Source organism: Rosa rugosa, chromosome 5 (assembly GCF_958449725.1).
Source record: "Rosa rugosa chromosome 5, drRosRugo1.1, whole genome shotgun sequence".
NCBI classification, from domain to species: Eukaryota; Viridiplantae; Streptophyta; class Magnoliopsida; order Rosales; family Rosaceae; genus Rosa; species Rosa rugosa.
In genome coordinates this window covers 31308302-31325400 of record NC_084824.1, presented here as the reverse complement: position 1 = coordinate 31325400, position 17099 = coordinate 31308302, and the positions used below count along the sequence as shown (strand labels likewise).

The window sequence follows — 17099 nt, the reverse complement described above, 5'->3', positions numbered from 1 at the left end:
CTCTCTCTTTGGGTATATTGCTCGAGAAAAGAGGGGCCCGCCCTACAATTAGGGCATCCACCTTAAAGAGAAAAGACAAAAAGGTCCTTTTTGCCCCCAAACTCCGCCAAAATACTTAAGAAAAGTCGATTTACACCCCTGTTAGAGACAATTTTTACAATTCCAAATCCATAGACAAGTGTAGTCTGGTTCGTGAGAAATTTTTTGCATATTTTGCTTTATTTTTGTTTCTCCAAAAAACTGTAACCACTCATTTATCTCAAAAAAAAAAAAAAAAAAAAAAAAAAAAAATTGATAAAAAACGCTCAGTATTTCAGTAACAGGAAAAAACTGGTTTTTGTCGGAAAAAAAAAAAAAGAGAGAGAGGGGGAAATAGGAAGTAAAATTGGAGAAGAGGAGGGAAAGGAATACCGAGAAAACTAAGAAAAAGAGGCACAAGGGGATTGTCTCGCCGTTCAAGGTACGTAAATTTGGTATCATCTGTCTGAATTTGAGCCAATACACATCTAGGTCATTTTTTGGGGTTTTCTTGTTCATGGATTGAATTCACTCTCCCGATTACTGGGTTCATTAAATCCACGCAGTTTGAATGTTACCCAGATCTTTAAATCCAACAAATTGGTGTGTTTTATCAGCTTATGTAAATCATTGTTCAATTTGGTTTTGCAGAGGAGTTGGTCGTTTTGAGATGGGTGATGCAGCAGAGATGCAATCTCCAAAGGAAGAGATGGTGGCGTGTGTGAGGGCACTGGAGGATGCTTTGCTTCCATGCTTGCCGGCCCGAGAGCTCCAAGCAATTGACCGTTCTCCCCACCCTTCACATCAGAGTGAGTAACTATTACCTCCATCTCTACATGTTTCTTTTTGTTTTTCTGGGATCGATTCGTATGCATGATCAGCCACTGATATAGCCTTATAAACAAGATTCCAAGTGTATTCGATCAAGTTTTCGACACCAAGCTTAGTAGTTTTCTTCTTTGGGATACTTGACTTTGTAACGGTTGATATTTGGAGTCAGAATGGGGGTCTGTCTTTGGTCCTGTGTCTGGTTAAGCATGCTTTCACCTTTGGCAAATGAGCATTCTAGTTTTATTGTAAATTTTGCAATGGAGGAGTTGGTCGATTTGGAAATCAAGATAGTTCTGTCGTTCGATTTTTGAAACATGGGGAGGATGAGAGTTTGTCATCGTTTAAGAAACTATGTTGAAATCAATTCTCAGATAACCAAGTGCTAAAGTCTTTAGTATTAAATAGTGGTTGGAGGATAGAGAAGTGGGAAATTACATAATGTAATTGTGCTGGGCTAATAGAAATTCTTCATGAGAAACTCAGTAGTTTGGATTATGTCCATTGGATGTGTTTAGGATATGAATATTGAAAATGGTTTTGTCTGAGTAGTCATCACCTCTTTAAGCCAATCCAATACACTAAACAGTAATGCATGTTGATTGATCTGTAGCAAATATCTTATCCTGCATTTTAGGTCTTTACACTTGAATGGGTCCAATACTGTTTTTCTTTTTTATGAAATGGGTCCATACTGTTGGTTCTTGAGATTCCTCTCTCGATGAAATTACTGTTTCATTAATCTGGTTCTTTTATTTGCAAGTGGTTGGGATTGTATTGGAGCTCTTGATGGGAAAATCTTGAGCCCACCTGGAAAGTATCATTGTAGCGGTTAGAGACATCCATGAGCCTTTCATTTTACCTTTCTACAATGTTTGAGGTTCAGTCTGCTGGTATAATTTGTTTATGGAATCAACAGCTTATAGAGACTTTGTTTATCAATCGATTAATTTAACTGAATGCAGACTGAGAAAAGTTGAGTCTTCTCTGATCTTGGAGTGCAGACTGAAAAACAGTTCAATGACTTGACCTTCCTGCTTCAGTTCCTCTAATGTTGTTTATTTTCACTTCTTCAGTTGATGTGGAGAGACATGCCAGAGACTTTATGGACGCTGCCAAAAAGCTTCAGCTGCATTTTCTTGGTCTGCAACGTGAGGACCAGCCAACAAATGCTGAACAACTTAGAAAGGTTAAACCATGGTTTCTAGTATACCCTATGGGCCTATGATTATTGGGCGTTGCGTTCTTAACTGTGGTGCATTTTCTTTTCTCCAGGAGATTGCTGTGATGGAAGAGGAGTTGAATATAAAGACTGAGATCATCAAGAAGCATGAAAGGCTAATCCAGGGGTGGAAAAAGGAGCTAAAAGATCAATTGAACAAGCACAATACCGAGCTTGAGAAGGTGTAGTTACTTGAGCAAGAGATATGTAGTTTCTAAGTTGTCATCCCATGTAAGGTGGAAACACAATACAATAGTGGTAGTTCTATCTGCTAAATGTAAACTGATTGAGAGAGGCGGAGCTAGAACCGGTGACTTTGACTTCAAAGTAGCTGAATCTGAAGTGTGTCTTGATTTTCCTGCTCTTGGCTATCACTTTTCTAGGGTTCTTCGCTTCTTCTGTCTAAAAATAATAGTTTTTAGGTTTTCATTTTGCGTTTGAGAATAGAGTACCTATTTCAAATTGGTTTTGTCCAATATTGTATTGGGATGAGAGATAGATAGGAAGAAAACTGAATTTCTAGGGATTTTGAGTGCACCTTCGAGCTTGTTGATCATTGATGTATGAAGTACAAAATTGGTTTTGTATGCTCTTCTTGTTAAGGGCAGTATGAACCTCTCGAGTTCAAAAAATTTCAAGAAAGAATTTAAGAGTTTGGCCTTCGACCATTTTTGTATGGAGAATTCTGCAGTATATTAATGTATCAATACAAAGTAGACTATTTGATACAGAGGTGGACTGACTTCATGCATAAGTAGACTAGCTTGACTTGAACTCAAATTAGTTTACTCCTGTATCGAGCTAGTTTATCTTTGTACCGAATTAGTCTTCTTGATGTATTGGTCCATTAATATACCACAGAAAGTTGACCAAAAAAACAATATAACTCTTTTAGTATTATAAGCGAAAGTGTTACTTTTGCAGTTTTCCACTTCTCCAATGAAACACATAACATTGGCAGACAAGTACTTTTATCATCCACACCCAACGACCAACTTCAAGTCTCCACTAAGAGGCTGTGGTGTCCCTTTCCGTTTTCTTATCCCCTTTTTTCAAATTTGGAAGGCAAACTCTTCCTTTATTCCCCACCATTAGAAACATAGTCAATCACAGTCACACCCACACCAGCGCATCTTCAGGGTCAAAAGATTACGCAACAAGCAATCTTCTACTCTAATGTCCAATCTGTCATCGTCAAGGGTCTAATTCAAGTGTAGTATATGTTCTAATAAATTTCATATCTGATATATTATGAGTCTAGTTTTATACAATTTATTACAAGTAGGAGACCCACATGTCACATATATAGCGTACGCATGCAATAGTCTTATTATTATACGCAGATCGATGATTAAGGAATGAATCATATTCCCTGTTACCAAAAGTTCTTTTGGTACAAACTTTTGCTTAACCTTTGTGTGGTGGTGGTCGATCATAATGCCCCTGCGAACTTCTATCATTCCATCACTGCAGTCTTGTAGAGTAGAGTAGGAATAAACGACTAGGCCTCTTTGATATATGGTTACAAGATATTTACATGGGAATGATACCACTAATGTATTAGTATATTAATGTGCCGTATGATATGACCATGGAATTTCGGCATGTATTGTATGGTAAAACTTGTGGAAGAACATTTTCCAATAATGACAATAGTTGGAGACAAGATGAAATAGTGAAAAGCATTTTGCGGAGCCAACATTGAATGGCTGTAAAACACTGTCATACAGAATTTGGGGTCTCTGCTCAGCCGTTGGATGCTTCACTCTCTCATGGATAAAAACCTCGTTTTCACAGTCACCTTCATTCAAATCGAGTTCTTGACTCGTACGCAAAAACAAACACAAACTGCTTTTTGGGTTTTTGATATTGAGTTGGATTGATTCTTTCCATTGGGAAGAAGTTGACCTTTCTGCAAATGCGTCTTTTTTGAGTTGTTAGCTTTCTCTCAGTTTTGGGTTTCTTTGAGTTTTGATCCTTCTGGGAATTCTGTGTTTTGTTGAATATGAGGAATTTGAGAGAGTTGTGGGTGGAGAAGACATTGGTGGGTCTTGGGTTGGGCCAGCTTCTCTCGCTTTTGATCACTTCCACTGGTTTTTCATCCTCAGAGTTGGCTAAAAAAGGTTCTCTGTTTTCTTATTATGTGTTTGGTAATGATATATCCACATGTTATTGCATAATTTGTATTCATCCCAATATCACCTATTCATTGTTAAGCTTGATACAGTTTTGGGTATTGAAGTCCATTCATAGATGAGTTTAGTTGGTTCTGAGTATATATGTATGACCCAATTTTACAGTCCAATCCCATAATTGCCTGCAGACTCTAAATGTTTACATTTTAACCAAAATTCTAATGAAACTCTTCTCATTGTGATGTATATGAAGTTTTGTTATATCATGTAATCCTCCTGTTCACTAATTTTGTTTCTCATATTCCTTGTCCATTCAACATTTAAGCTCTTCTGAAGAGGATTCTGATTTCATCTGATGGGTTTTGTAGGAATTAATGCCCCTACTTCGCAGTCTTTCCTGAACTATGTCCTCTTAGCAATTGTCTATGGAAGTATCATGCTTTACCGGAGGAAACCACTTAAGGTTGTTCTTTATGCCTCACATTTGAGTTTCATTTGAGACACTTATATTGAACTAAGATTTCATATGCTCAATTTTTATTGCATAGTAAAGGAGCAGACTCATAGGAAGACTATATGCAAGGTACTTGGTAATAGTAAAAGAGTCCAAAGCTCTAGGAACAGGGGTGTATAGACTCGACACTATATTGACTAAACAGAAGACCCTGTAATTGGCCCCATGTTGGAATCTTGTAGTACAAATTTCTGCAAAACCAGGATACAACCTACCCATGTCATCGTTTGTCAAAAATTCAAAATGTTGCATCTCAAGCATAATAAAAAATGCTTAAAGAAAAGAAAAATATTAAGAATCTTTTTTCCATGTAGGATATTACATGACTGAGTTTGTTGGTGGACTTTATGCTTATGATTTGTATCAGTCTTCCGTGGCTTCTCATCTAAACACTGGATATTATGGGTTTATTTCAAGAAATGCGCTGGTTTAACTGCCGCAAGAGTTTATACATGAACCATAAAACATTATTTCATAGGTTGAATTATGGAAGGATAAAACTACATTCTCTTAAATACATGCTAAAGACTTGTTTCTCTTTTTGGAAATTGTGCAGGCTAAATGGTATTACTATGTTCTTCTTGGGTTGGTAGATGTGGAGGCCAATTTTCTAGGTCAGTATATATCTCCGGATATTCTTAAAATGTATTTTATTTGCCGACTATAACTTTTTTGTTTTGTTTTAATATTTACAATCGCACTTGTATTTGTTATTTGTGGAATTCTGAGGATATGTTCCTACTTGGGAAATGCATCTTATTATTATATGATTAAAGTTAATTTGTTTCTTATCGTTTTCCTCCATAGTTTCCTTGGATTGGTTTTTCAATACATTGGATGCCTACGACTAATTCTGCTTTCCGATTGAAAGAGTTTTCTGCATATATATAATTGTTTCAATGTCAATCTGAGGAAATGAGCTGCCCAATGTTCTTTTACTTCTATGGAGTTGCAGGCTTGGTTAACATGATTGATTATTTTACATGTTTTTCAAAATTGTAGCAGTAACTCCAGATACTTGATTATGGCTGCCTATAGACAGAAAATAACTTCCTTTAGAATGAAGAGACGAGTAGTGAAAGATTTGAGGGGCAAGAAAAAAAAAAAAAAAAAAAAAAATTCAACGTATATAAGCAGCAACTAAACGGCAACTTTTGAAGTAGAAGTACAGCGACCGAATAGTCAATTTTTATGTGTATGACTGTTATTTCTTGAATCTTCACTTATAATAAAAGTTCTGTGCCTAGGCTTTTCAAAGTTGTCTCTTTGAAGTAAAAAATTTATTTGCTACAACAATGTTATCTGATAACTGCTATCATGTGTTGTGCAGTGGTGAAGGCTTATCAATACACATCTATAACGAGTGTAATGTTGCTGGATTGTTGGACCATCCCATCGGTCATGCTTCTTACTTGGGTTTTCCTCAAAACAAAATACAGATTTAAAAAGATAACTGGTGTGGTGGCCTGTGTTGCTGGCCTTGTCATGGTTGTTTTCTCAGATGTTCATGCAGGCGATCGAGCAGGTAAAAAAAAAGTCCGGTCAAGTGTAGTGTTTTGCTGCATTCTTTTCTATATTTGCTTGATTTAAAGCTAAAGTAGACAAATGTAGTTACTCGTAAAATATCAAACATATATGTGATCTGTGGTTTTCTGATGGTATATGCACGGTCATGGCTTGTAGGAGGGAGCAATCCCCGTAAAGGTGATATACTAGTAATTGCCGGTTCTACCCTGTATGCTGTCACTAATGTCAGTGAGGTAAAATACACTTTTTATAAGTTGCAGGAATGCAGATCATGACTATTTCTCTTTGTATATAGATTCTAAAATGCAAAGGATGAACGTAAGGAAACTTTTCATATAGATCCTATTTTGATTCTATGTTTGCATAGCTAATGCTTGATACTCATTCCCCTTGCAGGAGTTTCTAGTGAAGAATGCTGACAGAGTTGAACTCATGTCCTTGCTGGGCTTTTTTGGTGCCATTGTCAGTGCTATCCAAATGTATCCTTTGATGGATGTAGGCTTCTAAGACTTTACTGATTGTGAGTTCATGTGTACCGGTTGTCTATTCCGATTGTCTTATACTCAATTATGCTTCTTAAGGTGATCTAATGCTTGGAAAAATGCTTATTCTAAATAGAACTTGCTCACCCATATTTGTAGCTGACTAGCTGTACTTTAACTATTTTACGTCTGATTGCAGTGAACTTGGGCTTTCAGTGTCATGAAATTGAGAAATTATCAATCACAGAGTTCTGCTCAATGTTTTACACGTGTGTGTGTGTGTGTTTGTGTGTGTCAATTTACAAGTTGTAACCCCTTAATGACTTTCAATAGAAGCATTTTAGAACGTAATGAGCTCAAATCCATCAAGTGGTCATCTGGAGCAGTATGTCTCTCTCTCTCTCTCTACACACACACACACACACGTATCACATATATATAATATATACTTAATCATATATATTTTATTGTGGATTAGTTCGCTTAACATATTTAGATTTATATATTCTACATCTCTTCATGCGTGTCGCGAGGTAAAACGTGAATAAGGTTTCAGAGAATTTAATTCCACGCCTTAAATTTGTGTGCTTGCTTATGCAGAAAATTGACACTAAATATGTGAAGTAGAAGTGTGCCTCTATTTAGGAAAGAAAATAGCTAAAATGTGGGTTTCATAGATCTGCTGTTAGACTTATCACTACACCAGTATTAAAATTTTTGGCTCCCCCTTAACCCAGGTTTTAGGCTTCCTTTGAACCAAAATAATAAATAAATAAATCTTCTCACATTAGTTTTTTAAGCACACTTGAGACCAGAAAGTCTTCTCTCACTTTTTAATTTTTATTTTTTTTAACACCCCTGTAAATCTCTCTCCTTTTAGCCAAGAAAGATTTGACTTGAAGTTTTCTGTCCTTCTATTACAGATTTTGAGAAACTCAGGTTAACATTCACTTGCCGTAAGTTATGAGTATCTAGGATAGAGTATGTGCAAAGACATCGGGAAATAAGGCTATTGGATTTTGGGGCCAAAGTTATTATAGCTGGTGTATGTTGGCCGAGTATTTGATATCCAAAATGTGTGTTACCTTTTGGGGTTTGAATCCTTGGATCTATGGAGAAGCAGAACAGTAGAGCATGTCACTTTTGGGGAGCCAAAGTACACTAGAGTCCTCTGACACAACTGTGCCTTCTGCAGTGTTACTATATATTCGCTTCTTCATGGGGGAGTCAAGGACCATTGTACTTTGTATTGCATTTGATCAGCTGACCTGGACAGTTTCAGTCGGCTTGGTTTGTCATGAGAAGGTTTTGGTTTTATCCCCGGTCCTCACATGACAGATTAATCAAATCATGTGTGAGAGAATTTATTGGGGAGAAAAATACTGATAGTTGATAACTGTTGTGATATGTAAAGCACAGGGTTACTATTATTTTACATGAATATGTAGAAGTCTGAGCTTTAATATTATCAAATTAAATTATGCCCATTTTGAATGATCTCTTGTTTCAATTTCAGGTATTTCCTTTTGTTGGATTTTCATTGGCTATGTTCCTCTTTTACTCATTAGTCCCAATCTTACTTAAGGTACGGGTCTGAGATTTCCTTAAACTGGTATTTCCTTCACATTTTCTCTTTTTGCTCTTCTTTTGTTCTTAGTATTACAAACATAGCTGAATGCTGTATAACCTTTTCCTTTTATTAGTTTTGATCATAATTGTGTCCAATAGGCAATAATCATTATAACAGCAGCTTTTACAAGATTTGTTCAGTAGTTTAAGTATTGCCTAGTAAACCAATGAATAGCTTGGAATGAGTTGTATGATATAGAACATTCTGTAGTAAATTTTGTTTGTCCTTTGCAGATTAATGGGTCTACGATGTTAAACCTGTCATTGCTGACCTCAGACATGTGGGCCGTCTTAATTCGCATTTTTGCTTACCATGAGAAGGTCTGTAATCTAACTACATAGGCATCATCATTTTTTCATCTTGAATAAGTAATGTATATTAGAATTTGCAATTCTAAGCCAAGAATCCTTTGTCTCAGGTTGATTGGATGTACTTTGTGGCCTTTGCAATCGTTGTTGTTGGGCTTGTTATTTATTCATGGTATGTAAGGTTTTTCTTGTTTTTGTTTGTTTCTCCTGGATTTTGAATGAACATCCTAAATGTGAATTGCTCGAGCCTGGTTCATACTGAGCTTGTTTTTGTACTTTTCAGCATGTCCAACTTGAACAATCCGTTCTTCATACTTGACAATGAGATAATTACAACTGCACACATATATGATCTTTTCTTCTTCTTTTTTTGGTCTGTGCATACATATTTGATCTTGGAAATAACTTGGCCGTGTGAAAAAAAAATGGATATAGTATAAGCGGAATTGACTAACATAGGTAGAAGCTTAGTAATCATATTAGATGTCAGCTCATCTCTTGAAAATAGGACATTGCTGTCTCCATATTATGTTGTCAGACTATTGATGTCTCTATCATATGTTGTCCTCGCAATTTGATGCAGGGGTGACAAGGAAGAGGATCAACGCTGGGCTGATGTTGCAGATGAAGATGCAGAGAGAAGCAAACGTTTTGACGAGGAAGTTGGTTCAGTAAGTCGCGACCGAGGAACAATGGCTGGGACCTCAAAAACAGGGGATAACAGCAAGGATGAAGCTCCTACTTGCTCTACAGAAAGAGAAATTGTTGACCACAAGAGCATAGGAAAAGATGGACAAGGGAAGAAATCATGATTTGCGATCTTCCCTCTTCTTGAAAATTCGAGGCCCATGTCTACACTACTATGAAGACAGAAGATGATAAAGATCATTTACAGATGATAAAAATTCATAGCATTGTTATTTGAACAGTAATATGAATAAATGGCTGTTTGAGCCTTTGAGGCATGGAAAAGGAAAACTGTAAATTCATAATTTCCTTTTGCCTCAAATTTTGTTCTTTATAGCCTTTGGGGTTGGGGATATAGTATGGTATTGATTCATAATTTGTTTAGAGCCTGTGATAGATCTCTTTTTGTTCACTCTATGATTACTAGGTGGGGTCTATTTCTATTTCATTCCACAGAATACCCATCTGTTTTATTCCAAAGATTATTGTGCAGTCCCTTCTTTCTCAAATCTTTGGTAGATGAAAGGAGTATACGACTGTGGTGTCAATCTTATCAAATGCATATACTGAAGTCCAAAACAAAGGCCTAGCAGAGCTAAAGTAATGGGAAGAGACTAAAGAAGACAGGAGCATAAGCCCTAGTATTTATGTTTCCAAAAAGAATCCCAGTAATTAGAAAGAAAATGATGATTTGAAATGGCTGCTTGTGTCTTTGTAAGCCTTATAATTTTTTTTTTTCTCTTTTCTAGGGTCTTTGTCACTTTAAAGAGAATTTTGTGTAAATGTTTTACAGTATGATTTTTGGACAATCCTTTTGCAAAATGAGAGAGATAACACTCACTCCCTTTTGTGTTGAAAGTATTACACAAAATGGAAGTGTGAATAATAATTTTAAAAGAAAAGAGAGGGCGAGTAATTGAGTATCATCTCCTAAATAAAAGTATACTAATGAAGCTTCTATTTTTCACATTTGAAAATGTGAATAAACCATGAAATTTTGTCGAGAGATTCTTTTTGTGTTTCCTAAATAAGTAAATATAGAGAAGAGAACCTACAATGGTTTAGGGAACAATGAAATCAGGATTGAACAGTTGATCGAGCTAAATTGAGTAAAATAGACAATAATAACTGTAACAAGTGACTCCAATAGAGAACTATTGGATCTGGGAACACATCAATATAGGCTAATAATGAAACGTACAACCTTAAGCCGGCAGCTACCTAACTCCAATCACTATTGAGGCGAGTTGTGAGACGACCAATTAATTTTTGTTTTTTTGAAATAAGAGATAATTTCATTACTTACCCATGACCAGAAGACACGTTACATCAATTGTTGTCTCATACCAAAATTATGGCCGCCAAACAAATTGATTGATAATCTTCGTTGCAAACAAAATGAGCTCACTTATTCAACCAATTAAAGTTTTAGTTTGCTATCATAGTGGTAAAGGGAAAATCGACCATACAATATCCGATATTTTTACCATTCTAAATTTTTGTACCTCAAGTTTCAAAAATATCAAAAAAGTTTATGAGGTTCTAACCCCGACCAAATAATCATATATGGAGCTGTTAGCTTCGTTACAAAGATTGCCAGCTGACATATTTTGAAGGATATTTTTGTCCCTTTATATCTTGATCAATTTTTTTTTTTTTTTGAGCATCTTTTTCTTTTTTTTCCTTTTTCCCTACTGTTCTTCGTCTATCCTCTTTCTCACAGACCCACTTGAAGAATTTTGTTTTTGGTTATGACCAAATCCAGTTTGATTATCCAAAGTAACAAAGTCAGAGTTGGATCTAAATCTAATAGCACCGCTTATGTTTATCCAAATCATTGCATGCAAATTTTTGCTTCATCTCATCAAATTAAACCAACAGAATTGGATATATTTCACCTGACATTGCATCAGTAACAACTTTAGTTAAAGTTGAATTCCTGGGGAGACTCACCTCCTCCACATCTCTCTCAGCCCAACATCAAATCAAGACAACCATGCTCTGGGTTCATCAAATTCATCAAGGAAAGAACAGATCTGGGATTTGCTTTTTCTGTAATTGTCACATCGTCGTCTTTCTTCCCCAATTTCAACTCAACTACATGAAATGCGTTATGGGACCTCTAAGAAAGATTTCTCTTCGAATCGGTTATTTGTTGTAAGTAGTTGTGATGGTGCTATAGTAATTGATGCTAAGAGAAGACCAGATAAGTCTGCTCTATGGTCTCAGCCCTCATCATCAACGCTTTTGTTTCTTTAATTTTGGGATTATGGATTTGCAATCAGGTTATTAGTTTCTGAGATTGACAGAGTTCCATTTTAATTTTTTTTTCCCTATTTGTACAGGATCAGAATAAACAAGTTGGGTTTCTTAATGATGTTTTGGGCTGATTTCTCAATTTCTTATGTTTGTTATTGATTACAAATCTATAGAAAAGGAAATTGTTCAAAGAAAAAAAAGGAGCTGTGACCACTTATCCAAATAAAGCCCAATATTCCCCCAAACACCCCACCTATAGAACGTTTGTGCTCACTTACCCAAACTAACAAGGACACGACGCTTTTGGGCTCCGGAAAAAAAAAATTACAAACGTGCCACCATCCACTAACCCCACGACTCTTACTAGTTTTCTCTCTCTCACAAGTCAAAAATGTTCAAACCTCCCTCCCTCCATAGCCAATTCGCTCTCTCTCTCTCTCTCTAAGCCTGAGTAAACGACCTCGATACTCACCGAACACCTGCGAGTAAGATTCAAGCTCCGGCAACGGTTCTAGTTTCTCCGGCTTTGGAAATATCGAAAGAGGTAAAAATTGAATTTCCAACTCATTTTTTCAAATTTTCATGTTTTCTGCGGAATCTATCACATAAATGTTCGTTTTAAACTTGTTGACAGCTTCAATTTGGTTCATATCTGTGAAATCTGTGATATTGACTTTGCAAGTGCGAAATCTGTTAAATCTAGGGTTTCTGGTTCATATGTGTGAAATACTGTTCTGAAAGTTGTTTTTTTTTTATTATAAACTATTAATTGCGTGAAAATGCCGACTGATTGAAAGCCTATTGTGGAGTCCTAACCTTAAAAAATATAACATTATTGCCCCCAGTAGACTTTGTATTGGGGGCCAATGATCACTGCTCTGTTTATTAAAGTACACTAATATGCTATTTGAATGAAAATGGAGTGTTTTTTGGTGGTCTCCTGGCCCCCAGTAATGTTTTGACTGTGGTTCATTAATCACCTGTAATTAGGGATTTGAAAGTTCTTATGTTTTTCTGTGATTATTAAAGAGCTGTGGTCTGTGAATGAATGAAAATGGAGTGTTTTTTTCGTGGTCTACTGGGGGGCAATAGACAGATTATTGCGTCCCAATAATGTGGGACTTTGAGAAGTTATCTGTTGTTTTCTGTGTAATAAAGTGCAATACTTTGTGAATCATAGACAGTGGTGATTTGTTTGATGATCTATTGGGGGGCAGTAGACACATTATTGCCTCCCAATAATGTCTTTATTTGGGGTCAGTAATGTTCTGTTATTGATTATAAAATGATCATTTTGGTTTTGTTTGTGCGCAGAATGGCTAGACCGAAATTCACCCTGATGAGTGATTTTGAAGAAGATGTCCACAGTTCAGAGAGTTCCGATCAAGGTACTGAGACACCATTTGACCAGCCACTACAAAAAAAAGTAGAACAAATTAGAAAGAGGAAGCGACAACAGGCAGAGGACATCACCGATTAAGAATCTGCAGAAGAAGAGGTCAATGAAGATTTGGAACAATCAATTGAAGAAGAATCAAAATCGGAAGGCTAACAGACAACGAAGAGGTTTGTAATAAAAACAAGATAACAGCAAAAAAGAAAAACAGTTCAAGAAGAAGACGATTCAGTCGAACAAGAAACAAGGAAGAGGAGAAATGTTCAACCGCCGAAGAGTAAAGGGAAGAAGCCAAGGAAAGGGACAACGAAGAAGAAAACTCTGAAGAAGGAGGTCCAAAAAGCTAAGATTGAATGCAAGCAAGAGAAGTTCACACTCAGTTTCTTCTAGAGAGTGTTAGACGCACACAAGGAGAGAATACCAGAAGAAACAAAGGAAATATTGAAGGGTACAAATTTTGGTGACACGATCGAATCATTCTGGCAAGACAAGATAACCGAAATCCAGCTCCACAAGCATGAAGAGGACCTCGAGATAATAATGAGGCACTTCGAACGCAAGGACAAGAAGTGGAAGTTTGGTGATGTTGTTATGGAAATAACAGAAGAGGACATCCCAACTTTGTTTCACCTTCCTGCTGAAGGAGAAGTATTCAACGTGAACAAGAGGGTGGTGAGGGATGAGATGGAAGACTCCCCTATATTTGGTAGCCCTTTGAAGAAGCAGGCTGTCCTGAGAACAGAGGTGGAATCAAAACTCGTAACTGAGTTGACAAAGCCGACAAAACAGAATGACGCATGGAAGATAGCCGAACCGGACTCAGATTACGTGGGATATGGTCGCCATTTGTGAACGCATTGGGACCATAAACATGTACAATTGGCCAAGGCTGATTCTGGACTTCTTAATGGAAGGGCTGCAAAAGTATAGGAGAAACAGTCCAGCTACAATGAATGGATGCCTTCTTCTCATTTACTACAGGTTCCTTGAGAAGAACTGGATCCCGGGAAAGCAGAAGGAAACTCCAAGATTTGTCCGATGGTCGATAAAAGAAATATTTAACTTGGAGCATCTTTACAGGAATGAGAACTTGGCTGTGGTAAGAAAAACACAAAAACATTAAATGCATGTACATATCTCATTATTACATCGAATTGACTCATAAATGTAACAGGATCTAATCAAAGCTAGATCGTGGTCTACAAACCTAGGACTGGAAGACCTCGAGTTGGATGATGAGGAGCAGGACACTCCAAGCTTTGACAACTGGGTAAGTATATCATACTGAGCTTGTCTACTGCCAATTAATATTGGGGGCAAGAAACATTATTGGCCCCCAATAATGTCTTGACCCTAGTTTAGTTATTCTTAAACATGTCTTTGAAAAGCAAACTGATTTTTGTGTGTTTATTTAATACATTGGCCTGTGAATCATTGAAATAGGAGCTTTTCTGGTGGTCTATTGGGGGGCAATAATCTTTTTAATGCCCCCCAATAAACACATTATTGGGGGCCAATAACTTACAATTTTTTGTTCTATTATTTGCAGGTGCCCCAGGCAAGCCAAGCAGAAGAGGAACAAAATGAAAGGCTAACAAGGAATATCAAATTAAAGAACTCATCAGTGAGATGGAGGCAGCCATCGGTGACACGAATCCCACCAAAGAAATGGAGGCAAAGCTAGGAAAGCTTGCCAAAGCTAATGAGGACCTGAATGCACAAAACAGGGATTTATGGGCCAAGCTAAAGCTAGCCGATGAGAGGATTAAAGGCCTGGAGGATGAAAAGAGAGCCAAAAATAACCTCATCAGGGCTCTGTACATTAGGCTTGGTAAGGAAAATGGAGAGCACCCTCCACCACAAAGTCAGCTTCAGATAGTTCCATTTACACACAAAGTGTCCCAAGATGAAGTCGAGGAACAAACTCCAAACTTTGGAGCAAGTGTGGGAGAGGAAACACATTATGCAGCTAGTGTGGGAGATGAGACGGAGAAGGTGATATCAACATTTCCTCTCTCTATGGAACTACCTGAACAACAAGAAGAAAGCTGAGAACAACCTCAACAACCAGAAGGTGGGAATCAAGAAGAGGAAGAATGTCTTGATAACATCGTAAGGATGATTGCTGGAAAAGAAGAGAAGGTAGAACTTGGAAAGAAAAAAGAGAAAGAAGGGGCCCAAACCGAACAACCAAAACAGAAGAAAAACGTGGAGATCCTGTCTATAAAGAAGAATGTCAAGACATACAAGAGGGGTGCGAAGAAGGCTAAAGAAGATGACTGGGAGTATAACACTCCTGAAGAAGCAAAGATGAGGAAGAGAGCCCCACCTAAGAGAGCTAGGAACGTGTTGCAGACCCAGAAAAAAGTGGAGAACAAGATCAAGATCTAGGGTGTCAACTGTGAGAAGCCAACTTGGAAGACACTGAACCCCGCAGTGGCAAGGCACTTTCAAGACTTCTTCAATGTTGCCGTGAAAGACACGTAAGTACACAGCCTGGTTAAATTTAGTAGAACATTTCAATTTCTTTATTTCATATGGTTTACAAACCAATTAGAATCAATTGTTTCTGTTTGCACAGGTCCGAATACTGGATCAGCAGCGATCTATTACGCCGGATAACCAAGCATGACCTCAGAGTGATCATCCAAGAGGGGGATGTCAAAACTGATGTAAGTCTTCCATTGATGCGGTCCATTTAATGTTAATGTGATTATTGCCCCCCAGTAATATGGTTATTTAGGCAATTAACTTTAATCTTTCTCACTTATATAGTTCTGATGGTGAATCAAATGACACAATTGCAGGTGATTAGCGTTTATATTGATTTGTTGAAGTCTGATGCCGAAAAGCGAAATGCTCAAGTGGGATTTCTCACTGTAGACGCAGCGGTAAGTAATCGAAACCAAGCAAATGGAGTTTTGTGTTTATTAAATAGTAGTAGTCTGTGAATGATTGAAATGTAGTGTTTCTTTTGGTGTATACTGGGGGGCAATAGACAGATTATTGCCCCCCAATAATGTTTTGACTGTGGTTTATTAATCATCTAAATCATGTCTTTGAAAACTGTTATGTTGATTTGTGTTAATTGATTCAAAATACAGTGTTTTTTTTATGGTCTATTGGGGGCAGTAGACATATTATTGCCCCCCAATAATGTCTTCGTTTGAAGTTAGTAATGGTTTATTAACCGTACAGTTTTCAGTTTTAACTTGTATTAACTTGGTTATGTTGTCTATACAGTACTATGCAATAAATCATGAGCAGAAGAAGGAAAAAGGTGAGGACACTAGACCGCTCGAGTGTGGTGTCGAAACATTGTTGATCGAACCACTGTGGTCGATCTTCCGTTTCCCAAAGGTCCTAGTTCCCATTCACCACAGTACAAGCATGCACTACACTTTGTTGGTAATCGACAATGAAAAAATGTGCTTTACTCATATGAATTCATTGTGGCCAGCAATCGATGAATTCACCAATGAGGAGAAGTACCACCCTGAATGAGGCAAGAGTGGTATGTAATCATTTCAGAACACTTGTTTGTTTTCCATAGTGTTTAGGATGATTTTCAAGAACTAAACTTGTATATCTACAAAACATAGGTAAAGCACATCAAGAAGTTCATACATACTGTGAACTTGACAAAGTTTAGAACCCCAGGTGACAGCCAAGATCCAGAGGTCACTAGGGAAAAATGCAAAGGCGAAGATGACAAAGAAAACCTAATTAAGGATGAAGAAGAAATGACCAAGAAGGAAAAAGAAACCAGGAACTGGATCTTGCAGAACAACATTGTGGAGACAAACTATGAACTCTATGAAGACTTTGAGTGCCCGCAGCAGAACACATCATCATCGTAAGTACCCCAAACCACATTGTTTGTACCTCAAAACAAACTATCTGTTTATTGCCCCCCAATAAAGTTAACATGAATTATTTTACTTCTTTATAGTGCTGATTGCGGACCCTTTATGCTCCATTTCATGGAGAGCATAGTAAATGGTGAAGAACCAAGCAAGGAAGGTAGGGACAACATGAGGAAAAGAATGCTAGAGAGAATCATGCACCTTGAATTAGGGAGAAAGTGAAGAAC

The 17099-nt window shown here is 37.2% G+C and overlaps 2 protein-coding genes and 1 long non-coding RNA gene across 4 annotated transcripts; all 3 read left to right on the top strand.

The window, feature by feature from the left end:
* The first annotated feature begins 303 nt into the window (after positions 1-303).
* LOC133709867 (mediator of RNA polymerase II transcription subunit 28-like) lies at positions 304-2432 on the top strand. Its single transcript, XM_062135799.1, has 4 exons — positions 304-460; positions 670-827; positions 1923-2035; positions 2122-2432. The coding sequence occupies exons 2-4, from the start codon at positions 689-691 to the stop codon at positions 2254-2256; spliced, it is 387 nt and encodes a 128-aa protein (XP_061991783.1). The 5' UTR covers positions 304-460; positions 670-688; the 3' UTR covers positions 2257-2432.
* A 1319-nt stretch (positions 2433-3751) lies between these two features.
* Positions 3752-9747, top strand: LOC133710836 (uncharacterized). Of its 2 annotated transcripts, XM_062136978.1 has the most exons (11): positions 3760-4191; positions 4572-4666; positions 5274-5331; positions 6048-6242; positions 6401-6477; positions 6641-6723; positions 7060-7111; positions 8243-8311; positions 8590-8676; positions 8775-8836; positions 9248-9747. In XM_062136978.1, exons 1-11 carry the CDS (start codon positions 4074-4076, stop codon positions 9474-9476), a joined length of 1125 nt encoding a protein of 374 aa, XP_061992962.1. In that variant the 5' UTR covers positions 3760-4073; the 3' UTR covers positions 9477-9747. The 2 variants fall into 2 exon arrangements, with proteins under 2 accessions (XP_061992963.1, XP_061992962.1); XM_062136979.1 differs by lacking the exon at positions 7060-7111 and having other exon boundaries at positions 3752-4191; positions 6641-6739.
* Positions 9748-15812: 6065 nt separating this feature from the next.
* On the top strand, positions 15813-17099 carry LOC133709022 (uncharacterized). Its single transcript, XR_009846129.1, has 3 exons — positions 15813-15897; positions 16250-16520; positions 16609-17099. It is a non-coding gene; the product is annotated as an uncharacterized LOC133709022 (long non-coding RNA).

Bases quoted from the DNA above. Each gene is read 5' to 3' on its own strand.
- LOC133709867 (XM_062135799.1), top strand. From the start codon at position 689: ATGGGTGATGCAGCAGAGATGCAATCTCCAAAGGAAGAGATGGTGGCG. The intron at 828-1,922 runs GTGAGTAACTAT...TCACTTCTTCAG, and splicing joins TCCCCACCCTTCACATCAGA to TTGATGTGGAGAGACATGCC. The intron at 2,036-2,121 runs GTTAAACCATGG...TCTTTTCTCCAG, and splicing joins ATGCTGAACAACTTAGAAAG to GAGATTGCTGTGATGGAAGA.
- LOC133710836 (XM_062136978.1), top strand. From the start codon at position 4,074: ATGAGGAATTTGAGAGAGTTGTGGGTGGAGAAGACATTGGTGGGTCTT. The intron at 4,192-4,571 runs GTTCTCTGTTTT...TGGGTTTTGTAG, and splicing joins CTCAGAGTTGGCTAAAAAAG to GAATTAATGCCCCTACTTCG. The intron at 7,112-8,242 runs GTATGTCTCTCT...TTTCAATTTCAG, and splicing joins TCAAGTGGTCATCTGGAGCA to GTATTTCCTTTTGTTGGATT.